This window comes from Amphiura filiformis, chromosome 4 (assembly GCF_039555335.1).
Source record: "Amphiura filiformis chromosome 4, Afil_fr2py, whole genome shotgun sequence".
NCBI classification, from domain to species: domain Eukaryota; kingdom Metazoa; phylum Echinodermata; class Ophiuroidea; order Amphilepidida; family Amphiuridae; genus Amphiura; species Amphiura filiformis.
In genome coordinates, this window is record NC_092631.1 from 70,497,239 (window position 1) to 70,521,963 (window position 24,725).

Below are 24,725 nucleotides of genomic sequence, written 5' to 3' on the forward strand. Positions count from 1 at the left end.
CCGTGTCAGTGCATTTTGCTGTTGTGTCAGTTGGACAACTGCTTGGTTATTGACATGTGTTTAGAGTAGAGTATTGAAGTTATCCTGTGTGTAAGTTTTGTTCATTTTTATGGAGAGGATTTTAAGATATGACCTTGTGAAAAATTAAGTTTTTTTTTGAGGCCCAGTTTATGTAGCTGGGAGGAAAAGTCATTCATCACTTGAAAATGTTGACACTTAACGCAAAATAAAGAAGCCTCAAATTGTTTGTCTTGTTATAATAAAAAATTAATAGTTTGCACTATGTAGGACATGCTGCTACCTGGGTAACACAGCAAAATGGGTCAGTATACCCATTCAGTTCTATTGACTGTGACCTACGGTTAAAGGATCGGATAGTAACGTTTGCACAGTATTTTTTGTGGGACATGAGCACATCAGACATATCGAATTGCATTCTGAATACAAGTATTGTCCTTCTGATATCAAATATTTTTTATTTTCACAATGTAATACAAATTATTTTATGGCAAATTATTAAAAATTTATTTTTTTATTTTTGATATTTTAAGTCATCGAAGTTAACTTTATAAATCTCACGATATGTACTTAAAGTGTATGTAGCTAGGAGGAAAAGCCGTCCATCATTTGTAAATTTTGACATTTCGTATTGAAGATATACATTTTTCTCAATTCTTGTATCCCACAAAAAATACTGTGCAACCGTTGCTATCCGTTCCCTAAACAATGTCAATGACGAGAAATAAATAACCAAAAGTCCAATAAAGATGTTAATTCTAGATGACTTGGATTTTATTCAACAAATACCTTTTGTGTTACAGGAAATGTATTTGTGTACAGTAGCTTTTTATGTGTACAACAGCTTGATAAGTTTGTGCTAGATGGTAGAAATTTGGTAGGACTTTACCCTTGTTTAACTTATTAAGCTTATTTGTTTGTTTACCTAGGTTGGTCCTTAAAGGACACATACTAACAGATTTAATATTTTATTTAGCTCTTAAAACCAGAAAGATAAATTAGTACTAATTGTAACCTAATGGGTAAGAACTTTGGGGAAGTTCAAATTTAGTCATTATTCTTTCTCAGTAATTTTCATCTTTTAATTACAAGTACATAAAAAAAATTATATGGGTTAAAAATCATCACAATTCTGGAATTTCCCCACTTGACAAATTCATAACGTCACATTATTTAACATCTGAATTTCATAATTAACGATTTCAGTGCATTACCATATAACCTTATATTCTGTCCCTGTTCTTCAAGAACTGACATCTTTGATAATGGTCCATTCCAATTATACCATTTTTCATCTCGACGAGGTAGCGACATCGACACACTGAGCAGCTGTTTCTTGCATGCATCTATGCAGTGTTTTTAAAAATATTCATGTGTGCGCCAGTGATTTGACCAAAAATGACGGCACTACCTCGCCAAGGTGAAAAGCAGCCATTTGGAATTCACTGACATAGTGCATGCTAGTATCTATTGGTTACTGGTTCAAGCCTAGGCTCATACACCTATTCCAATTATGATATACAATAGGCTTTGTGTTGTGATCATTTCGATCAGTGGTTCGTAATAAAGAAAGCGTGAGCCAGTTGACCAAGCAACGGTCATATTGTAACATGCACTACACCAGTGAAGACTTTTTCATAAAATGCTTACAAATAATATGCATATTACAATATCCTAATACAAATATGTGCTTTCTTTAATTCACCAAGAACTTTGATGAAAATGGCATTATCTAGGAGTATAAACAGTCAATTAACACACCACTGCAGAGAAAGAATTCCCCAAAACTTCCAAGTCTGAAAAAAACTTTTATCCAATCCGCAAATACATTGTACTTATTAAGTTCCTGGAGTGAGTTGACAAAGGTCTGTTACATTTTCAATGTGTTCAATATGACTATAGACGTGTTTCAAGCCCTCTCCTATATCAGATTATGCTTCTCACTAAAGTACAACTTTGAACTCCATCTATTCTAATTATTGAAGATGACAAATGTATCTATGTGTAAATACACTGCATATTCATGTGCATCATGAATAAAATGAATATGCAACAATAAATACTACTGGTAATGAAAGAAACCTTTGTCTTTAAGATACTTATTTCCCTTATGTACATACAAAAAAATATCTGCCTGAACACTGGACAGGTTTAATGCAAGCTACTTTTGGTGTTTTTTCCCATTATGTTTTTTACACTCCAAAATGAGTCTTGCAAGTATCAAAAGGAACAAAATAATTCTTATATGAGTGGAAAACAAAATTTCAAGTTACAATTTCCACATAATTTGATGCAGTACTTGTCAATCAGAAGGAACACCATGTGTTTAAGCAGCATGAACATATTGTGAATATTATCAAGAATATTAGGAGGCCGGTCAAGTACAGATCCGCCGGAACATGCTTTTCAATACGGAATAAATGCTAATCTCATCATGACATCATCCAAGCAGCAAAGTTTATTTTCCATTGAAATATCGTTATCCGACGGATCTGCAGTCGACCATTCTGTTAGATAGCAAAAAATTGTGTGATTTTCTGTCAATGGAGCAAAATTTGTTTGATATTTGGACTGAACATCAATGCTTGATATCAATGGACTTGTTAATTGAGAAAACATTTAATCTTTGTGTGCAATGTACTGACCAAATATAATTTTACCATTAATTCTGATTAATAATTGATAGTTCATTAATAGCAAGTATCGATGCAGCATTGATGGTCGACCATCAAATAAATTTGGCTGCTCTGTCTAAGCTCATATGTAATTTTCATTAACCGTATGCTGTAAAGACAGTTCAGGCAATTTACAAGGTTGCATACAATTGTATTCTATGCTTTTCTTTTCTGACCCCACTTTTTTTAACTTAAGTTTCTTTTCTACCACATGGACACTTTTTTTTGGTTTTAACTTAAAGCTATCACTTGAAAAAAAAAAACCAGATGTGGAAGTGAGAGTTGAACTGACCAGCTATATGTATGACGCATTGGATGACCTAGGGGACCTACCCATGTTACTCTGCCCATATTCCCAGGAAACACTATTCCCAATGTGTGGCTTTAAATTTCTTCTCAGCCACATGGATAATTCCTCATTCATGTTCAGTTGCAGGGGAAACTCACTACGAAATGCTTTACAGACAATTACATTACATAGAAACACATGATACTTTTTGTTAATAGCTTAAAAATCATGACGATGGTATTTCTCTGGATCAAAGAAGGACACAACCACTACGCGATTGGCAAATTTGCGTCCAGCCAGGGCTTGCTGAGCTTTCTGCGCTTCTATTGCATTGGCAAACTCAACGAAAATCTGAAAAAAGAAAAGAAAACAAATCAGTAAAAATAAAATGATCTGTAACTATACCGTGTGCAATAAGTTCGTTCCGCCCCTACCCCCAAGCATTTATAATGTAATCAAAATTAAACTTACATAATACATTTTAGGATATATTTTGATATTTGTTATTTTGGTACATTAGTAGAGATGTTTAACCAATTTATTTGAAGTCATGGTATCCTTGGTGGTCAATCACATGATCACCTTCAAATCACGCTTTCCCAAGATACTGTTCACTAATGGCACAACAAGTTCCTTATTCTTGTCTAGGCTTGGTCATACATTCTGGACTCTTTCTGCAATTTGTGTTATGATTTTGCAATAAGAAGTTTCACAAAAACCTTTCTTTTAGAATAGACCACAATTTCCCTATAAGGTTAAGACATTTCGTCCTCCATTCTCTATCAATTTGTCTTTCCTTGGACAAGCCACTGTCGGGTTTTCTTGAACGCCATCTTTAAATTCTCTGAGGTTTGTGGTCCTTTAAATTCCTCAAAACAGACGTTTGTCCACACTACAAGAAATGCAAAATGCCTGGAGAATTTTTACACCATGTTTGCCTTAAGAACATTCATAGCAAGTAATCCTGAGGGCAAAAGCTGATGGGCCTCTAACTATAGTGATGATATGCTTGGGGCAAAACAGGCATAAGGGCGGAACGAACTTTTTGCACACCGTATATATAGATTACTGTGGATTTATTTTTCACAAAGTCCATCACATTAAATACTTATTTTACAAATTACAAAAGGAAACGATCAAGATAGTGTTCAATATTCTCCATGTCTAACTATACATGCCTATTAACCCAGTGTTTCATATGGTTTTAAGTGTATTTTTTGTGGAGAAACATTTTCTCTTTCATTAGTTTCCCAGCAAACACAAAACGTTTACAGAAAATGTTTCATTGTGGGATGTATAAAAGGTATAAAACGTTTTAATAATGTTCCAAAAGCATTTTTGAAACTCCATGCAAATCACTCAAGTACAACGTTATTTAAGAATTTACAAAACATTTTGCAATATTTGCAAAAACTTTTTATAACATTTTGACAACATTTTTGTGATGTTGTTGTAGTGTTTGTTCATATAAACTGCAACTTATAGGCAATTTAAAAGTTTCAGAAAACAATAAGAAACTAAATAATTTGAGCACCTTTTTTGCCAATAACAAAATCAATATTGGTGACATTAGACTCATTCTCAAAGTGAGCATGCAAATATGCTCTCCAGTGTCATCTCAATTACAACTTACATTACAAAGAACATACTTTTATAAAGTGCTCCAATAACAGTACAGGTATCTTGCTCATAAGTCTTACCTTTCCGCATCCAGGGACATCAATACCTTCAACTGGTCTGGGGATTTCCAAAGTACGCACCATGCCGTACTTATGGCATTCTTCACGGACATCATCAACAATATCTGTAAAAATATACAATAATAATATTTAGCAGATAAGAAAACATACATATAATATTGGAAGAAAGTCATTTTGAACCATTTCCTAGTGATGATGATGCAGGTCAAGTGAAAACACTAAAGCGGACCATAAAACAGTGAAATCTTCTATGTACTAAGAGAAAACATTTTTGGCTTTAGAATCACCTGATTCGGGTAGAATTCTTCGTAAAAATCCAACATAAAATGTATAATTATGGGTGATTATTGGCAAACTGTTGATTTCTTTGCCACAAAATCCCACTTAGAATGTGTAATATAATTAGGGCTAGGTTTAGGATTAGGATAAGAGTAAATGATTAACCTTACTTAATATTCGACAACAACCCTCATTTCTAACATAATGAGCCATCGACATAGCCAACTTTCGACATAGCGGCTATAACCGTATGATCCATGGCCTCCCTTGTAGGGAAGTCAACCTACCATCATATTCATCATCATCTTTGAGTTCATCTGGTGTCACCATATTCATAAGACACAACACTTCTGTGACAGCACCTGTCGTCTGTGGCAGGTTGAGACCAGGGATGTTGAGAGGAACAGTCTGTGGCATCTGAAATCAAACATATAATACACAGGAAAATTATCATCAGGTCAGTGACCAAGACCAAATTCACACCAGAGAAATGGCTTCATCAGATGATGATTAGATGAGGATTAAAAATTGGGTTTTCCTTATGTAAATGCACATCTCTTCATTCCATCTTCATTAATAAAGATCAAATGAAGGCAAGCCTGTGTGGACAGCTTTTGCTTCATCAAATGAATTGATTTTGAAGTGTGAATGCACATGCAACTGTAACAAGAAGCCTAGTAACTGCTGTGTTTTCTGTAGAAGTATTTCATCGCTAATAACACACTTATGCATTAGTGAAAGGAACTGTACCTTCTTACGATCATCATAGGTGTTATGTGAATGCATGCTTAATTAACTAACAAAGATGAACCAATCTTGTTGAATGAATGCATTTTCTGGTGTAAACAGGGTCCAAGAGTGAGATTAGGCTAATGAAAGTTGATCCCCAGTTTCCCGTTACATAGTTTTTCATGACTGGGTAGGTGACTGTTTCATTATTCATTATTCATTATTTTCAAACTTTCATTATCGGTGCAAAGTTAATTACGGAATGCTATGTTTTGAGGCCCAAATAAAATAATAAAGTATAGTTAGTAATGACCATGCTTCACTTCAAAACAAATTTTAATTAAGCACATCTTCTTTGGAATCTTCAAATTAACCTATAGGTTGTGCAACTTATGAAAGCACCGGAAGTCCATGATAGTCTTTGGAGAACCACTTTTCCATATAAATACACTGTGTCTGTGTGTTCTATTGCACACTACTTTTTACAAACCAAACTTACTCTCCACTAGCACATCTTTGGAAGCAATATTTATACGGAAATTAGTTTGTCTACTTGCACAAACTGGAGGTTGCTGGTAAAAATCATCACAGGGTGCACGTGTTAATAATAAAACAACCATGCAAGAAATTGACAAATAAATCATTTTATTTATAAGTTTATTTTATTAAATACATAAATATTTGTAAGAAAAGCAGAATAAATTTGACTTCAAATTTTGTTTATTTTATTTATTTTGATGTTGTCTATATATAGCGCTACATAGTGCACGGTAGAAATGCTTTCATATTTGTTCATACGCTGGTTCCCTTGAACTTGGCTGCCTCTCTTTGTGTTCGGTCTATCCATTTAGTGGTAGGAGAAACTTAGATGCAGGGAATTCCTAGTCTCCAGTAAATGCGCCCTAGGATATCGCCATTTTACCACGTAGTTTAACCCAGCGCTTGCAAAGACTATTCGGGCCGGTCAGGGTCGGCGTAAAAGTGCTTAAAATACGGTCGGACGTGAAAGATGACATTAAAACTATCCTTTTTTCTTAAAAACTTGAAAATGTGAAATAATGAAATAATGGAAAATAATGAAATATTTGATCGGCATTTTTTTCTGACCGGAGTCGGGTAACGGGAAACTGGGAGTCAACTTTCATTAGCCTTATGATGAGCAAAAGCAGGGTCTTCACCTGCACATAACACATGTCAGGCATATGTGTGTCTCTCAAAAACACAGGGGCCAAATTCTCATATAGTATTTAAGTTGTATCTTACATGACGAAGATGGATTTCATATTGTACCATGGCCCCGCTCAGCTGTCCCTCACCCATTACTGTCACATTTTTTCCAAACCTTGGGACGTATTATTCATCCAGGAAGTATACAACATCACCGTTATTTCTTATTCATAACCTCCACATATCCAACCACAATTGAGTCCGAATCAAATTTGGAATATCCCCTGGGGCTAAATATTCAGATTTTTCACAATGCCCTCCAAACAAATGATGTGCCATTTATTACCCTCTAAATCAGTGTTACTTACAGCTGCACCCTGGTTTCCTTTAGCTCCCACACTGGCTCTCTGCACGATCAATTTCTTGTCTCCTAGCTGCATGCCATTCAGTCCTGCGATAGCCTACGGATATTAAAAGATAATATAAACCTAGATTAATTCTAAATGACACAGGCCGACCTGCTTTTTTCAATTACTGCACATTCTAAGCACTACATTTTGCTGAAATCAGCAACTATGAAAGTTGAATAGATACATAATTAAATTATATCTCTGATATGAGAGTTGGTGTTGTCAAGGGCTGGGTTAAAAACCCAACTGCCGGCATGCAGAACAAGTGCACCCTGTCAATTTTCAAATCAATTTAATTCATATATTTTTTTTTCAATTCAATTCACACATATCATCCTAATATCACTACATCTGTACATATCATCCAAATATCAATACATGACGATGACAAGCATGAGCCTTATCCGTATGTCCGTTCAAAAGCTCACCAACTGTATTATAATTAATTGGACAACCAAAAACAATTTAAGTACTAACCTGGTCTGTGAGGTCGATATCCACATACTCGCAGAAAGCGTAGCCTTTAGATAACGAGGTGGCGCTGTCTTTCACCAGATTGAATGCTTTGAGAGGACCAAATGATGACAGCAATTCCTTGACCTGAATGAAAAAGATATCAACCAAATACAGCATTAGCACAAGACAATGGAGCACATAAGTCTACTACAAAATTCTAAGGGGCACTAATGTACTACACATAATAGTATCTACTCTTGATCTTCAGAGTTGAGACTTCTAATACAGGTATCCTGGGTTTCTCTACCAAAATTCAGCTTGTACTAAAATTCCTTTCCACAAAGTAATAGACATATTGCATAACAATAGAGACAACTCACGAGGTTATTTCAAGGAATTTCGGTACAACTTGACTTGCGGTACAGAACACAGGATCCGCATGTTGGGGCACAGTACTAGTATTTAATAGCATTACATGCAGAAGGTAAGGTTTATTGAAATACATAGTAACTAGTGAAGAATTGGATTTGTATGTGACTGACTCAAGTTACTTATCTTACGTGTACAGGTGCAACAGAAATATAGTTGATGCAGGAAATACTAAATATTAGTATTTTGTACCCATGGCTTAATAAAGACAAGGACAGGATTAAATTCAGAAATCATTTTCAACCCACATTCTGAATAAACCATATTTCTGTTGTTTCCTTTCATCTTGTGTGTTTCATCTGAGGTTAGGCTACAGAATGCAACAAGGTTTGTTGCAAGCAAAACAATCAAATATTATGCTTCAATTGATTGATTTCACCTTCACTATACCTGACAAAAAAACATTTTCTTCTTTATCTTTTAAGTCTGTTGAAGAGAAATTGTAATTGTGTTCTCAAAATACTTTTTATGACATCCCATAATATGCATAGAAATCCAAAGTTGGTCTGCAGCAAAAATATTCATAAACCTATCTATATTTGTAAAAATCTTAATATAAACCTCTTTCCAAATCTGTATGCTTAACCGTTCAGAATATACAACACAAAAAGAACTTATCAAATACACTACCGATATCTCACATACTTATTCTCATCACAAGGGTGCAACTGCTTGGCCATACTCACATCTGCACATTTAGATTTATTTACTGCATTTCATAATGTGCTTCTACTAAGGCTACAATTGCCACCTGTTCATAGCGCAAGCTCCTCTGCACATACAACTTACTTAGTACACACAGGAATATGTAATGATACCCCTAACCAAAAGTATCTTGTACAGTCAATTTGATTTGTACAAATGTCTTAGTACGGCTAGCAAACCGTACCCGAGTGATGTGAATACTCTTACATTACCACCTACCAGATTTGACAGTTTGTCAAATTTTTGTCACCTTTCAGGAGTCCCATTTGAAACTCTCTTCATGGTTTATTCAAAATCCCACAAATGCTCTCTCTTCCCCTTAATATGAGTACTATTTGATATTACCATTATTACCATCTCATACTATGCCAATCGTGCAGCTGACAGTGAAACTTGCCTTTGAGTTGAGACCGCAGCACAACACAACACTAGGACCGATTGTAGCGAGAGATAGAGGGCGTGCGACTACAACGTGCTCGCTATATAAAAAGAAAATGCTTTTTGTTTTGTGTGTTTTGTTTTGTTTTTCTCAATGTATTGTTTGTTTTGTTCTTAACCAAGGCGATAAATGCGTCATGAGATAAACGCCCGCTTGCTGGGGATCAAAGTTGAATGGGAAAGAAAAAAAATTGGGAAGAAACAAAGAAGAGACGTGGTCAGTTACTTTGAAAACTATTCACTTTCTTATTTTATCAAATCAAACATTTCTTCAGTACTTTTACTGAAATCCATCGCAGATCACATTGCATTTCAAATTCATCATTTATTTTTTTAAGTTTTGTTTTATTACACAGCAGCAATATTAATTACTTTTTTCAGCAAACTTATTAATTTTTCTTACCTTTTATTAAAATTCCTCATACTTAAATTACTGAAAACAAAAACGATGTTGCAGAGCCTAAAAAGAAATGCCTAAAATATCGAACGAAGGGAAAAAACCTGAAAATGATGGGGCGTCCCTGAAAAGTAATTCAAAGGAAATATTCTGCCAACTTGGTGATGTTGCATATCAAACTAGATCTCATTTTAAAAAAAATTGAAACAAGAGCACCGATGGAGCTGTAGCCTTCGCCTGAATTGAGCATTCACATCTTGAACCAACTTGTTGTTGGGGAATCACTTTATAAACTTGCCTAAACATACAACAGAAACACGCATCTGCTACTTTGTGCCACGATATTCCAGGAGTTAGATAATTTCATACTGGTATCAAATAAATCCTCCAAAGATTGATCTGGGGCATTTTTTTAAGCATGTCCCCTCATCATGGTTATTTTCATAACGTTTCTGTCAAATCAGAGCAACTTGATCTCTAGATGACCTTTGACCTTGGAGGATATGGCTGTTTTTAACATCACCCACACCTTGAAATTTATGCCATGGAATATTTGCCTTAAATCAAAGCCATTTTCTGAAATTCACGAAAATTGTGCATGACCCCCATGTGTTACCTTTGACCTTATTGTCCTTGACACCTCACTAGTTTATCAACCCTTCAATAAGAAGTATTTTAACCAACACTGGTAATGATCTATTACTTTTCTCTCTCTGAACAAGTTCAGGCGAGACAAAAAATGGTACAAAAAGGAGAAAATTGCAGAATAAAATAAAATGATAAAAAAAGTATTGGTGCTGTAAACAGAAATATCAATGTACCTGTATGTCGGTAATATCAACCTGTTACAAAAATAGAAATCCGCTGCAAGTTTTTGGAAAGAAAAACCCTGTACATGTATATTTTGGAAACATTTGAGAAAGAAAATGCTGCAGGAAAAATCCACGCTATCGTCCATGCTGCTCAACTATTAAAATAAAAGCAATGTTTCTCAGTATGACCCTATGGAGTCAAATTATTGCTACACCATTTTCTTGGAAATAAAACTGAACATCCTAGAATTGACATAGTCAGCCAGTACTGAATGAATTGTTTGAAGCAACATCATTTTCAATGAAAGTGCCACATTAATTTGCCAGTCCTGATTAGGGAACCATCGAATGAATACCTGAATTAATAAAAATTGGGATTTATGATGCAGGACTTATCCTCCTCTCCAAGTGGATCTCAGGGTGCTCCTATTATAAAAAATACTATAACAAATGTGTTGCTTAAAAATGTTTGTCTTGTAGGCTGTGCACATTTGTCTTTTTCGGAGCAATTTTACATTTATTTTTTTATGAGAAATCCAGAAAATTGACATGTCAAGCAAAAAATGATGAAATTTTGTAATATAAAATCACTAAATATCCTATGAAATTCAATCTGTAATATTTTCTAAAAAATAGTGATTTTCATATCTAACATACCCTGCACTGATTTGACAATAACTATACGTAATTTGAAGTACAGTGTGGGCCAAAAACAACTTTACCCAATTTAAAAGGTTCATATCTCAAAATTGAAAAGTCTGCTGCAAATTGTTTTCACATATTCGTAAAGAACATCTTCTTTAGAGTATTTGGTGAAAAAACTATCCAAAAATGTATTAAATTAAAAATGTGACGCTTGTTGTAAATCAAAGAGTCAAAATTAACTTTGTCCACGCGAAGGCTTAATACTAGCTGTTGTGTCACATCTCTTGTTCGATAAAGAATGAGAACCACTCAGTATATGCACAAATTTGTTCAGCAATTTTATATAACACAATCAAATAATTCAAACATGAACAATTTAAATGTCAAGCTATGATATTTCGTCATGATATGCAGCTTTCACGCTGCAAAGATAAACACAATTCTCTTCAAATATGCGCAAAGCATTATTGTAACCTCAGACCTGATTTTTTTTTTTTGTCATTACCAAATGTTATCTACAAGAAAGTTTGAAGTTATTGAAGTTGGGGTGTTCGTGGTATGTTCGTCAAATTGTTGCGTCGACAACTGACTCTGGGGTTAGTTCTTTTCCCTTTGAACCGCTGCAATTTTGCAGCTGAGCGACCAGTTCTTGGGACGTCCGCTCCGTGCTTTGCATCTATTCATCACACTTCCGAGGTTGTGAAAGTTTTTCGTACATAGAGTTCTGGTATAGGTTTGGGATCTTACGTTCGGGAAACGAATCCGAAATTGACGCTGCACTACCAAAAAGCTTTCTGTTCTTAATTAAGTATACCTCTGCCATAAAAGTCATCTCTTATGTTGTGAATTGCCTTATCTTAACACCTTGCAAACCTATTGGTATTTAGAAATAAGCCACGCAGTCACAAAATGCACGAAGGCCTATTTAAAATTCAAAAACTGCGCCAGATAAAACCTTTGCAATTGTGTAATTTTTATGCTAACTGTTGGTCAATGACAGGAGTGGAGTTCGAGTACATGACAAGTAAATGGGGGTTAAAATCAATTGTATTTCTTTCATGCATGTAAAACAATCATCACTTTTCAAAGACAAGCCAAACGTGTTTACCAATTTCACGTATGCCTAACGCATATGTATGCCGTACTCTTAGCAATCGGACACATATACCATTGAATTACGTGTGGACAAAGTGATTTTTGACCCTCGGACGTAAAACTAGCACCATTTTGTTAATTTAGCTTCTTTTGCTTTCATTTCTTCATCAAATATTTTTAGAAATATATACATTTAGAATATGTAACAATATTATGAATAGCTCTTCTACAATTCGAGCAACCACCCTCTGAAATTGGGTAAAGTTGTTTTTGGCCCACACTGTATGTTACCATACATCCTGAATCTAAAAACCAAAACAATTAAAATCAAACCCACATTTCTCACTTAGGTTTTCGGGCCACCTACAGAAAATAATCTTTTTGTTTTAGCTTTATAGCGCCCTTCTTTTTTTACAAACAGGATGACAAATAAAATAAAGTGCACCTAAATTTGAGCAAGTTTTTTAAACATACAGGCATATTCAATTGATAGTTCACTAATCAACGCTAGTTCTTTGACATACAGAATGTCCCCTCATGAACATGAAGAATGGTGGACAGTTCCAAGATTGTAACTTCAGTAGATAGATTTTCCAAAGTACTATGTCAAACATTGGATGCATATTCCTTTTAACAAATACATTACCACAGATAATTTAATTTTTTTTAAACCTGCTTAAAAAGATACTATCTTGATCACACAAAATTAATATCATGAAATTCCAAATTTGTTAAATTACTGCCTTTTAATTATTATTTATGTAATATTTCATTTAACTACATAATCTAATCTAGACTGGTTTACTTAAAGTTACATAAGGTTCCCTAGTTCTACTTGATGCGGGATGTATAATACAAGACCCTAGGCCTATTTTAATTTATTTATATTTTAATTCATAATCCTCCCAGATAAGAAACACCCATTTCTATTTTAATTTATTTATATTTTATTCATAATCCTCCCAGATAAAAAACACCCATTTCCTCCTTTTTATGTTTATAAATTGCTAGATCAGGTTTGTTCAAATATAAATAGGACAACTTTGTTTAAATCTACCCAAATCAGATATTAATTACACAATCTGCACCTTTACTTTCTTCCAACAAAACAATTTTCTTGTGAAAATATGATGCAGTTTGACAAAGGAAAGTGAAAACTGTCAATTATCAATTTCTTAACAAGATGTTCCACTTAAAAATGTAATGTTTTATCTCAATAGAATGGCCAATCCTACAACTGTTATGCTTTACTGAAAACACATAATTGTCGCAAAAGTTGCCTATGTGATAAAAGTTGCAATAGTACACCACTCCCTAATATCCGGCTATTCCAGTTAAAATCCACACACCCCCTATGAAAGACATGACCTTACTCTCCCACACAGGGGTGTAATTTTAAATGGAGTCACACATTCAGGTAACCCCATTTAAAATTCACACTCGCTGTGTGGAAGATGAAGGTCATGTCTTCCAGAGGTGTATGGAGTTCAACTGGAATAGCCCATCGTGCTAGTAGGTTTGAACCGTAGAGCCAGATCTTTCAAAAATCCATCAGTTATTGCGAGTAGACGAGATGCACATGCTAAAGGGAAGAAGAGTTTACAATGCACGCCTGCATGCTTGCTTGCTGTGAACAAATCCCCTGAAACACCCTTATCACTTGAATGTGTATAAAATGATACATCCAACAAAATTGCACTGAAATTAAATGAAAGCAATACCTTTTGTATGTAAGTTTCCATAATTATAATAATGTAACCTCCATGCCAGCTTGAGTTTGTAATTTTTAGTGCACTCAGTTTTGCTACCTCCACATCACAAATCAAATCTAAATGTTTTCATCTACAAGCCTTGCCTACTTATAGTGTGTCTCATCTCAAGTTGAGAGTAACGCCATGACGGATTTCGCAGTGGCAGATTCCAATCAGTGTGTTTACACAGTTGCGTTGCCAGTGTAAGGACAAATCACGAGTGTAGAAGCCCTGCAGGATTGGGTTATCACGCATGATTCGAATCTGCTACTTCGAAATCCATACTGGTGATATGTACTATCAGAGGCTTTCCTAGTTTTGATTTTCTGACTTGCACATCATGTTATGCACATTCATAAGTGATAAAGCAACTCTTTTAACTGCAGGATAAAATTGTGGAAAGAAAAGTGGGAGAAATTCTTCCGCTGCAAAAGAAATCTCAAAACAAAGGCTGGTTCGCTGCTCCATCTTTTCTCTCAGATGAACCTTTTGACCTCCTGCTGACCTTTTGACCTTGCAGCATCCCATTGCCACGTCAGACCTACCTGCTGGTGCCTCACTTTGAGGCTGGATGAAAATACAAGATTCTCACTTCACATACCTTGATGCACATCTCTCATTGGGCTTATTCCAGTTGAAGTCCATACACCCCCTATGGAAGACATTGACCTTAATGTTCCACACAGGGAGTGTGAATTTCAAATGGGATTACCTGAATGGGTGGCTCCATTTGAAACCAACACCTCCTTTGTGGGAGATAAAGGTCCCGTCTTCCATAGGGGGTATATCGATTTCAATTGGAATAGCCCACTCTTACTCACACACAGTAAATTCTATCAAGGCCAACAAAAATAAATTGTTTGTTTGTCCACAATGCCTCTCCAGGATAGGGTAAGTCGGTTGGATTATCCTCTTTACAAAAAATGTATTAGCTGAATAAATGGGTGTGAATTTGGATATTTCATGACGGTATCACTCATACATAATAAAATTAGAAATGTGAAGGAACTGTTTAAAAACATTTTGTGTGAAAAATTCAGGATGTCAAAATTCTAAAAGAAAAAAAACCTTTTTAAAGAATTTCCAAAATTTTAGTTTTGTATTCTTTTGTACAGTAACATTTTCCCCCAATTTTCAAAATAAGCGCTAGTTGGTAGAAGACAAGCAAACAACTTTTCTTTTTTGCCGTATCTACAATATTGAATCATACTGAAACCTCTTTGTACTTCTAATTTCACACAAACAAGTTTTTCTATATCGTCCACTTTGCTAAATTCACACTTCTTGTCAAATGATGGCGCTCCACTCCTTTTTCTCTTCCTTCATTCATCGCATCCTCTCTTCTCTCCTCATTCACTCATCTCTCCCCAGCCTCATCTTAGTCTCCATCACTGCTGGTTTGATGCTGCTCAGTGCTCACTCCACACAAACCAATTTTAACATAAATGTGCTTCTGATTGGCAAAAAGATCAAGCATCAAACAGTAATATTGGGGAACAGTAATATCTGGGTGTCATAGTTTGATACTAAAATGTATATTTTTAATCACTCCATGTGACTATGGTCATGACTCATTAATATTAAATAGCCACTTTAACCAATTGAAAGCCTTCTTTCAAGCGGCTTCAAGTCGTACCTGATGACATCATGTTAAAGATTTCAGCCAATCAAAAAGGGATTGTGATGATATCGGTTTGTGTGGAGAGCGAGCAGAATCAAACTGGTAGTGGATTAGGCCATCCTCTTCTTTCTCTCCTTTCATATTATCTCAAACCCTCTTTTCCCTCCCTACCCAATCTACCTTTCCCCTCCCCATTCTTCCCATCCCACTATCTCTTCCATCCCACCCCTTCACATTTGAATATTGTGAAAGCCTTTCAAAAAACTTTATTCAGATTGCACATAAAAACAGGAAGCAAAAATACATTCTTTCATGTGTTTACTATTTTCTTTTGTGCAAATCTCAAGTTTTGGTATTTGAGTATTTATCTGTAATTGTAACTACCCTAATTTGATTCCTAAAAACCACCTTTTGAACCCTGCTGTCAAGCAAACCCACAAGAGCACAATTCCAAAAATCCAGAAGTTTATACCTGACATGCCTCTTCAAACTAACTTTCCATTTCAAGTTAAGACTAATAAAAATCTGTTTCAGAACACATTGCTTCTGTATGTGCCCACCTGGCCTCACACCTACTCTCCCAATCATCCACCCACCAACTCATCTATCCAACCTCGTCACAAATCACTCCCATGTAAACGCTCACCAGTTCAATTGGCAAAGCACTAAACCACACTATCCCAAGTGCCCAGCTACCTATCCAACCTTCCAAACTACTAACCCTAGTAACCACTCCCCCTTCCACCTATTCATCGTGGACCTCCAACCCACACCATCCAACCCAGGTAACCACCCATCCTGGTTATTCTCATATCCATCATGTTAAGCTTACCTGATCATCGTTCAAATAGTTTGGCAGGCCACCAATGAAGATCTTGTGTGGAGAGTCCTGAACCATGGTAGACACAACACCTGCAATGTACATACAATAATAAAATCTTCTTCAAGCCATTGAAATACAGGAAAACATATGAAACTGTGTACAGATTATAGTTTTCAGTAAGGTTCTTCAGCGGTCTGCCAATTTGGCGTTGTTTATTGCGTAAACATGGAAGTGGGGACGGGTTCTGATTTGCTAATTGAATCATATCAATGGATATCATCTTTTCTAACTGGTCGCCGCCAATGCGTGGTGTTTCGTGCTGCTAGATCAGGTTGGACAAATGTCCTTTCAGGAGTTCCACAAGGGTCCATGCTGGGCCCACTGTTATTTAACATCTATGCAAATGATCTCCACTTACACCTGAATTCATCAATTTACCAGTATGCAGACGACACCTTCCTCTTTAGAGAAATAAAAAATGCCACAGATATTGTTCTTCTTTAGTCAGATCTTGATTAACTGAACTGGTGGTCTAATAATAATGCGCTTCAACTTAACCCATCCAAGTGCCAAGTTATGTGTGTCACCCGGCGTAAATCAAAGCCAACCCTGTCTTACTATGTTAATGGCACTCAGCTTGAAACAACGGATACATTGCGTCTTCTGGGTGTGTCTATTACCAGTGACTTACGTTGGAATTGTCATGTTAATAATGTAGTTAAAAAATGCAATAAGCTTCTGGGTTTTATTAGGGTTGTTGCAGGCAAAAACAACTCAAAAGTTCTTCTTAAGCTATATCGTACACTTATATTACCTGTCATTGATTATTGTGCACCTGTTTGGAAGGTGTATCGCAAATGTAACATTGAAAAACTGGAGCAAATTCAACATAGGGCCACAAGACTCATTTTATGTCAACGGAGGGGGGGAACAGTCATACGAGGAAAGACTCTGTACTTTAGAACTCATCAAACTCAATCACAGAAGGACTTATATATCAATATGTTTTGCATGTTCATGTCTAATTAGTACTCATGCCTTTTATTTTTGTAGGTGGACTGTAAATGAACGGCATGGAAGTCTCATTTTTAAACAGGAAATCACAGCCAAAACAGATGCATTTAAAAACACATTGCTTGTTTCTTTTCCAGCCATATGGTCAAATATAAATAACGATATCAGGAATTCACTTGTCACGTGCACGTTTACCACATTTAAAAAACAACTCAGGGCTTTTCTAAACAACATCTCATAGCTTCAACTTCAATTTTTTCCATCACCGTAGCCTTTTTTTCTTGTCTCTTGTGTTAAATTGTATATAACTTTTGGCGACAGTGCTTTCCTGTGCTTTTCAGTGCTCCCTGGCAGCTCAGGAGGCCTCCTTTATGTTATTTTCTATTTTTGATGTTTGTTGCCAAATGAATAAAATAAAAATAAATAAAATAAAAATATCATCATCCCATTGGCACCTCATTCGCTGGTCAAGCGATAATCAGAAAAGGCAGACGGACACCGCTGAAGGAATTTGCTGAATATTCTTAAGGGAAGGGGTATGAGCGTTTGGACAGTATTTATTGTGGGACATTAGAGCACATCAGACATATCGAATTGCATTCTGAATACGAAGAATGGCCTTCTGATATCAAATAATTTTGATTTTTGAAATTCGCAATGTAATACACATTTTATGGCAAATCATTAAAATTGATATTTTTGATATTTAACAGTACTCAAGTAAACTTTATAAATCTGATGATTTCTACCTAAAGTGTATGTAGGTGGGATGAAAAGCCGACGATCAATTGAAAATTTTGACCTTTCGTATTGAAGATATGGATTTTTTTCCCAAAACACCAAAAAAAATTAGGTCTTTTGGGAAAAAAATCCATATCTTCAATACGAAAGGTCAAAATTTTCAATTGATCGTCAGCTTTTCCTCCCAGCTACATACACTTTAAGACTATATCATTAAATTTATAAAATTTACTTCGAGGACTGTTGTATCTCCAAAATGTGAAAAATATCAAATTTTAATAATTTGTCATAAAATTTTTTATTATATCGTGAATTTCATAAAATGAAAATTATTTGATATCAGAAAGACATTCTTCGTATTCAGAATGCAATTCGATAGGTCTGATGTGCTCTCTCATGTCCCACAAAAATGCTGTCTAAACGCTCAAAACGCTCATTCCAGTTCCCTTAAACACTTGAGAATGTTCTTGCAATCTTGTTGGTTCTTACCCGTGTGACATGACATGTCGGTGCGATACTCATACACGCTATTTGAACCAATCGGAGGTGCATAGCAACAACGGGACTGATCAATTCTAAGCCCTAGGTAATTCCTTGTAAAATGTAGGATTTAATTTGATTAAAATTTGGTATACTTGTGATTAATATATATAAATTGAAGTGTTTAAGAATGAGAATAAAGGTATTGTTTTTAGCTGCTGTCATGCATCTATTATCTCATATAACACGCGACAGCATTATTTTTGGCATAGAACATGGCTTTGCCTCTTTGTTTTACTTAAAATAACGATGTCGCGGCATTGTAGCCCATGTTATATGAGACGATAGATACACTCCAGCAGCTAAAAACAAAGCATTTGCTCCCCTCGCTTTCAAGGCAAAAACACCAAAATTACACAAATTTCCCCTTTTTGCAGCAATTTTGGGCAAAATTTGTTGATTTTTCCCCCCTGAAATTCACTTCCCCCCTTAAAAATTCCTGGTGCCGCCACTGCCTCTATTTGAGATCAAAACTGCCAGGCAAAAGACCATATAGTCTACATGAAAGAAGTTGATTTTTTGCATTAACTTTAGTTTCATAGCAAATAATGCCAAAATTTTATCAATCTTGTTTGCAGGTGCTATAAGCTACATAATATCACAACATTACAACAGCAGAGGTTAACCTGGAGGGTGCAGATGGAAGTTTTAATCTTTCAAGTTTTTGTATGCTACCAGCACGTATGAAACTACACAACTGAACAAGGTTTTGCAAATATAAGAAAGGATTTTTTAACGCAAGTCTTCACATACATTAATGACAACCAGTGAAAAAAATTCACTGATCATCCAGGATTTGAACTTGGAACCTTTGGAGCACCGGACCGATGCTTTACCAACTGGGATAATGAGTCAGATTGAAAAGACAGTAATGTTATTATCTTTATGATCTTCTCAAGTTAGAAAGAGTTACAAGTGCAAGACTACGCTTTCCAAAACTAGCCCACTCCACCACCACATGATACCAAGTTACACTTTGGGTCATTAAATAATGAAAAAAACACCTCTGATTATTTTTTCTCGTGAATTGTATAATATGTGCACTATTTTAATTATTATCAAAATAACTACCCACCATACAAAAATAATGGTCATCTGTGACTGAAATCAGTTGAAAAAACTGTTTACTATTCTCATAAAGCGAGACATCAATTTGTGAGTAAGCATTCTTACCTGGAACGTGAACAGATGGTGTTTCAGCCATTCCTGGTACTGGTTGGTAGTCCTTGGGTCTTCTGATTTTCAGTGACTGGCCTTGGAAAACGACACCGTCAAATGCCATAGCCTGCGTTGTCTCATCCACTGACCGGAACTACAAATGAAAACAACAGCAAAAAATGTTCATATCATGAAACAACAACAGTAGATGTGCTCTTACTTTTGATACCATGAACAGCAATGACTCTCTTCACTCTTACAAATCGCATGTTTTTCCTCTGTCTATATCACTTTATCAACTATATGTGACGTGTCATGTCAAAAGGAGACACTTTTGGGCAAATCGTAAATGGAGAAATACCCAAAACTCTGCCCGTGGGTGACTTTTTCACAATTTGGGTTTGTTATGAATTTTTGATGTTATAAATGTTTAAAATATTGTCTGAGAGTTTTAGACTGGAATATAACTGGCATCTTGTATTTTTTGAGACATTTTTCAAGGTAATTCCTACTCTCAACATTGTCAATAATATTTTTAAAGGCCGATATCTCAATTTCCAATTTTATAATACCATAACTTACGAACTCCATATCTTTGCTTAGGAATATCCGATTTCATGGGGAAAAATTGATAACCTGCCCAAAAGTGTCTCCTTTTGACATGACATGTCACATATTTATGACAATAATGATAATAATATTTGCAGAAGTATACTTTGCTCTACTCTATTTACTAATCTGTATACTACATGCTCAGCGGCTTTCCTAATTTTCAGTCTGGTTTCAGTTATCATGGTCAAATATTGACCAGCTAGTTTCAATTAAATGACTGAAACTTGACTGACTAGTTTCAGCCGAATGACTTCTAGCTAAGCTACTTCTAGCTAAGTATGTGATTACATGAGCAATCACAATTATCATTTTCTATTCGCCAGCGAAGTGGTTACGTAACTCCCTGGTAACTGGATCACATACCTTTTGGAATTGATAGTACATGCCATGGACTTTGTGTTGTAACCATTTTGATCGTGGTGTAGTTGACATCACACATGGTGATAATCGGATTACATGTAACACTTCGCTGGCGAATTCTGTGCTTTTCTACACCATTGTATTTTGACCTTGCATTCTCTTGATACACTGTAATACATAGGTTATTCCAGTGGCTTCACATGTCTGCCATCTTGTAGGTGCATGCCTTTTTTGGGTGCTTTCATCATTTGATTCTTCACGCAGAAATGCACAACACTGCTCGAACAGTTTTGTCATGTGCTGCGCTCTGTGCGTAGTGTCCAACCTATGTATACGCAATTCGATTTCTACCCACAAGATAGCAAAACCAAATAGAATCCAACATGGCACATTTCCAAAGCTCCTACATTTGAATCATACAAAGTTTAGATACCCTTTATAATGTCCCTGCTGAGCTTTGCTACCTTGTCTTCATATAACCTTACTTAGTTTTATTTGATTCGTAAATTACTCAGGGATTGAGTTTTAAGGTGGACAAGTGCGATCGCACACCTTAAATCGCCTGTCTGAGTGCAATTTATAGTACACCACAGTTCCTAAACTTCTTACCGAGAGCAATTTAATAGCACACCCGACAGTCCGTCTAAACATTTCCAGAATTGCGATTTGTAGCATGCCCATTATTTTCAAAACTCAATCCCTGATTCCTGTAGGTACAAATCAAGATTGCATCGATCACTAACCTCTAAGAATGCAAAGTTTTTGTCATGGTTGACCTGTACAGCCAGAATTGGCGGACCTGGAGCTTGCGACAGTCTAGATTGCTGCATCTTGCCATTGAAAAATTCAATCATAGCTTCCTGATATTATGCATGGAGATATAAATTAGGTAGGAAACATTAAATTACATGTGAATCACATCAATGCCAATCTTACCTTAAGGAAAGCAAAGTTTTTATCATGGTTAATTTGAACGGCCAGAATGAGTGCACCAGGTGTTTGTGACAGGTGCGACTCGTTCATCTTGTGATTTGAAGAAATCGATCATGGAACCCTGTGAGATTAAACCATATATAGCAATACAAACTGGTGCTTTAGAGTAGGATATGATGGAGTAGGGTAATCCGGTTCTCATGCTGCATATGTTGGTGGTTGTCTTGTCAGATGTTGGTGTGATATGCACAAAGTGCACTTTATTTACCAACTTAACCAATGATTGCCTCCATGACTGATATTGACCATGATTGGTGGTAAATGATTATTCACTGAAACAGGTTGTAAGCTTCGCTACGAACAATATATGGGTATTATTGCTTCAAACAAAACTTTAAAAGCCATAATGTATGATTTACATTAAATTTTATTTTACAACAGTACAAAAGTGAACCCAAAACATGGATGAAACTAGCAGTAGCATATGAAGATCCCTCCAAGGTCATGTCGTAATCTTACCTCAGTAACACCAAACGGAATATTTCCTACATAAAGTCTTCTTGCCTGTCTGGTCATCTGACTGCCAATGACAGGCATATTGGTCTGTGTTTGGGCTTGAGCCTGGGCTATCTGATTGGCCAGTACCGTAGCTGGGACTTGTGGAACTTGAGCAGCAGCTGTATAAAAAGACAAAGAAAGGTGAACACATCTTCCATATTATGCAATCTTCCATCAGAGTTGCTGAAATCAGATTTATAAAACAAGGGAAGACAAGCTGATAGAAGTAACTGGTGCACGGTCGCAGCCATAAGCATTTGACATCTCCAAATGTCTCCCATGTCCTATTTCTTCATTGAGGTATATCCTTAAACTTACACCTAACGTTATAACTCTCATCTCTCAATTGATTATAGGTTAATAAATACGTATCACTTGTTGGGAGTGAAATTGTACAAAATAATGCACATGTACTGAGATGTGGATGCATTAGACGCATCAACATCTCAGTACAGGTGCACTATTTTGTACAATTTTTCGAGCAACAAGTAAGTCACTTATTAACCTATATCATACACAAGAAAGAAAAAAACATGTGATTTTTATTGTTTTTATAACAAAATTATCACTAAAAATTTTGGAAAATAGAACCAAATATAAATTCATCAACCTGCCCAAAAAATGAATAAATCCTACACGATGCGTACGAAAGCACTGTGCGTAGTACACTGAGTGCATAATAGAACACAATTAATACACTCTGCATACTTTTCTAACCACTTTTCTAATTTGCTGCTTTGATATTGGAGTGTATGAATACATGATTTTTATTGGATTTATCTGGATACACATGAGCAAGTCCACAATTTTATGATCCAGTTTCAAGCTACTGCAAAGCTCTTCATCAGACTGGCAACCCAGCTTTTCTCTTGGAGCTATTGTGGTTGGTAGCAATAGAAGCTTGTCAAAACTGTTTGATCAAGTTATTCCCTAATCATTGTTATCCTCTCTTCTTATCCAAATGTGTCTCTGATCTGTATTCTATTCCTGTTGGATTTGCTTCAAACACCAATTAATAGCAGTCAGCTTCAGCAAAGTAGCAGCTGGGTTGCCAGTTTGTTGTGGAGCTGTATAGTTTGAAAAGGTAACTAAACAATGTTGAATAAAACTATAATGACTCAAATTAATCGCCCAAAATCCTAATGCGTAACCCACGCCCTGAATTATTTTTTTCATAGAGACAGAACTAAAATGGCAACAAGAAGAAATGACCAAGATTTAACGGTCAATATCTTAAGGGATCTGGAATGAGCGTTTTGAACGTTTCGACCATATTTTATGTGGGACATGAGAGCACATCAGACATATCGAATTGCATTCTGAATACGAAGAATGTCTTTCTGATATCAAATAATTTTCATTATTTGAAATTCACGGTATATATAATACAAATTTTATGACAAATTATAAAAATTGATATTTTCACATTTTTTATATATATAACAGTCCTCAAAGTAAATTTTATAAATCTAATGATATATTCTTAAAGTGTATATAGCTGGGAGAAAAAGCCGACGATCAATTGAAAATTTTGACCTTTCATATTTAAGATATGGATTTTTTTCCCAAAAAGACCAAATTTTTTTGGTGTTTTGTGGTAAAAATCCATATCTTCAATACGAAAGGTCAAAATTTTCAATTGATCGTCGGCTTTTCATCCCACCTACATACACTTTACGTACATATCATCAGATTTATAAAGTTTACTTCGAGTACTGTTAAATCTTAAAAATATCAATTTTTAATCATTTGCCATAAAATGTGTACCGGTATTACATTGTGAATTTCAAAAAAATCAAAATTATTTGATATCAGAAGGACATTCTTCGATTCAGAATGCAATTCGATATGTCGATGTGCTCTAATGTCCCACAATAAATACTGTCCAAACGCTCATACCCCATCCCTTAACACAAACGTTCCTAACAGAGTGAACCAAACTTTATATAAATTGAGAAACTTACCCGCTTGAGTAACAGCTGTAAGGCACAAAGAGGAAAAGTAAAAATGTTTTAGGCACTTGTAAACTCATACTTCTTGCATATTAAAGTTGGATACATGTATTAGTTATGTGCAAATTAAAATAGCCTAGTTACTAAGTAATAGAAATACATGACCTATGTTAATCTGATATTAAAGGAAGGCGACCTGATATATTTGGAAAATCAAATTCTTTAAAACTTATATGTATAAAGTAACATGTTGTCCCTTTCAAGCATTCATGCAAAAAGAACATGTAAATGTTTGAGACTAATTTGACAGTTTTTTGATTTCTGCGCAAATATACCGATTTAGAACGCCTAATTACAATATGTTGTAAGGGAGATGGAAAGATATTATTGTCGAGTCAGTGAACGCAGATGGACCAGG

General features: G+C 35.5%; 1 protein-coding gene across 1 annotated transcript in view; it reads right to left on the reverse strand.

The window, feature by feature from the left end:
- Nucleotides 1-770: 770 nt before the first annotated feature.
- Nucleotides 771-24,725, reverse strand: part of LOC140151332 (splicing factor U2AF 50 kDa subunit-like) — a 47,427-nt gene continuing 23,472 nt past the window's right edge. Inside the window, exons 7-16 of the mRNA XM_072173642.1 lie at nucleotides 24,320-24,334; nucleotides 22,317-22,474; nucleotides 21,608-21,724; nucleotides 19,908-20,046; nucleotides 16,449-16,528; nucleotides 7,745-7,867; nucleotides 7,226-7,318; nucleotides 5,249-5,378; nucleotides 4,683-4,786; nucleotides 771-3,333 (exon numbers count right to left, since the gene is read on the reverse strand). Of these exons, the coding sequence (XP_072029743.1) occupies nucleotides 3,202-3,333; nucleotides 4,683-4,786; nucleotides 5,249-5,378; nucleotides 7,226-7,318; nucleotides 7,745-7,867; nucleotides 16,449-16,528; nucleotides 19,908-20,046; nucleotides 21,608-21,724; nucleotides 22,317-22,474; nucleotides 24,320-24,334 (1,091 nt within the window). The 3' untranslated portion in view covers nucleotides 771-3,201. The remainder of the gene's footprint in view (nucleotides 3,334-4,682; nucleotides 4,787-5,248; nucleotides 5,379-7,225; nucleotides 7,319-7,744; nucleotides 7,868-16,448; nucleotides 16,529-19,907; nucleotides 20,047-21,607; nucleotides 21,725-22,316; nucleotides 22,475-24,319; nucleotides 24,335-24,725) is intronic.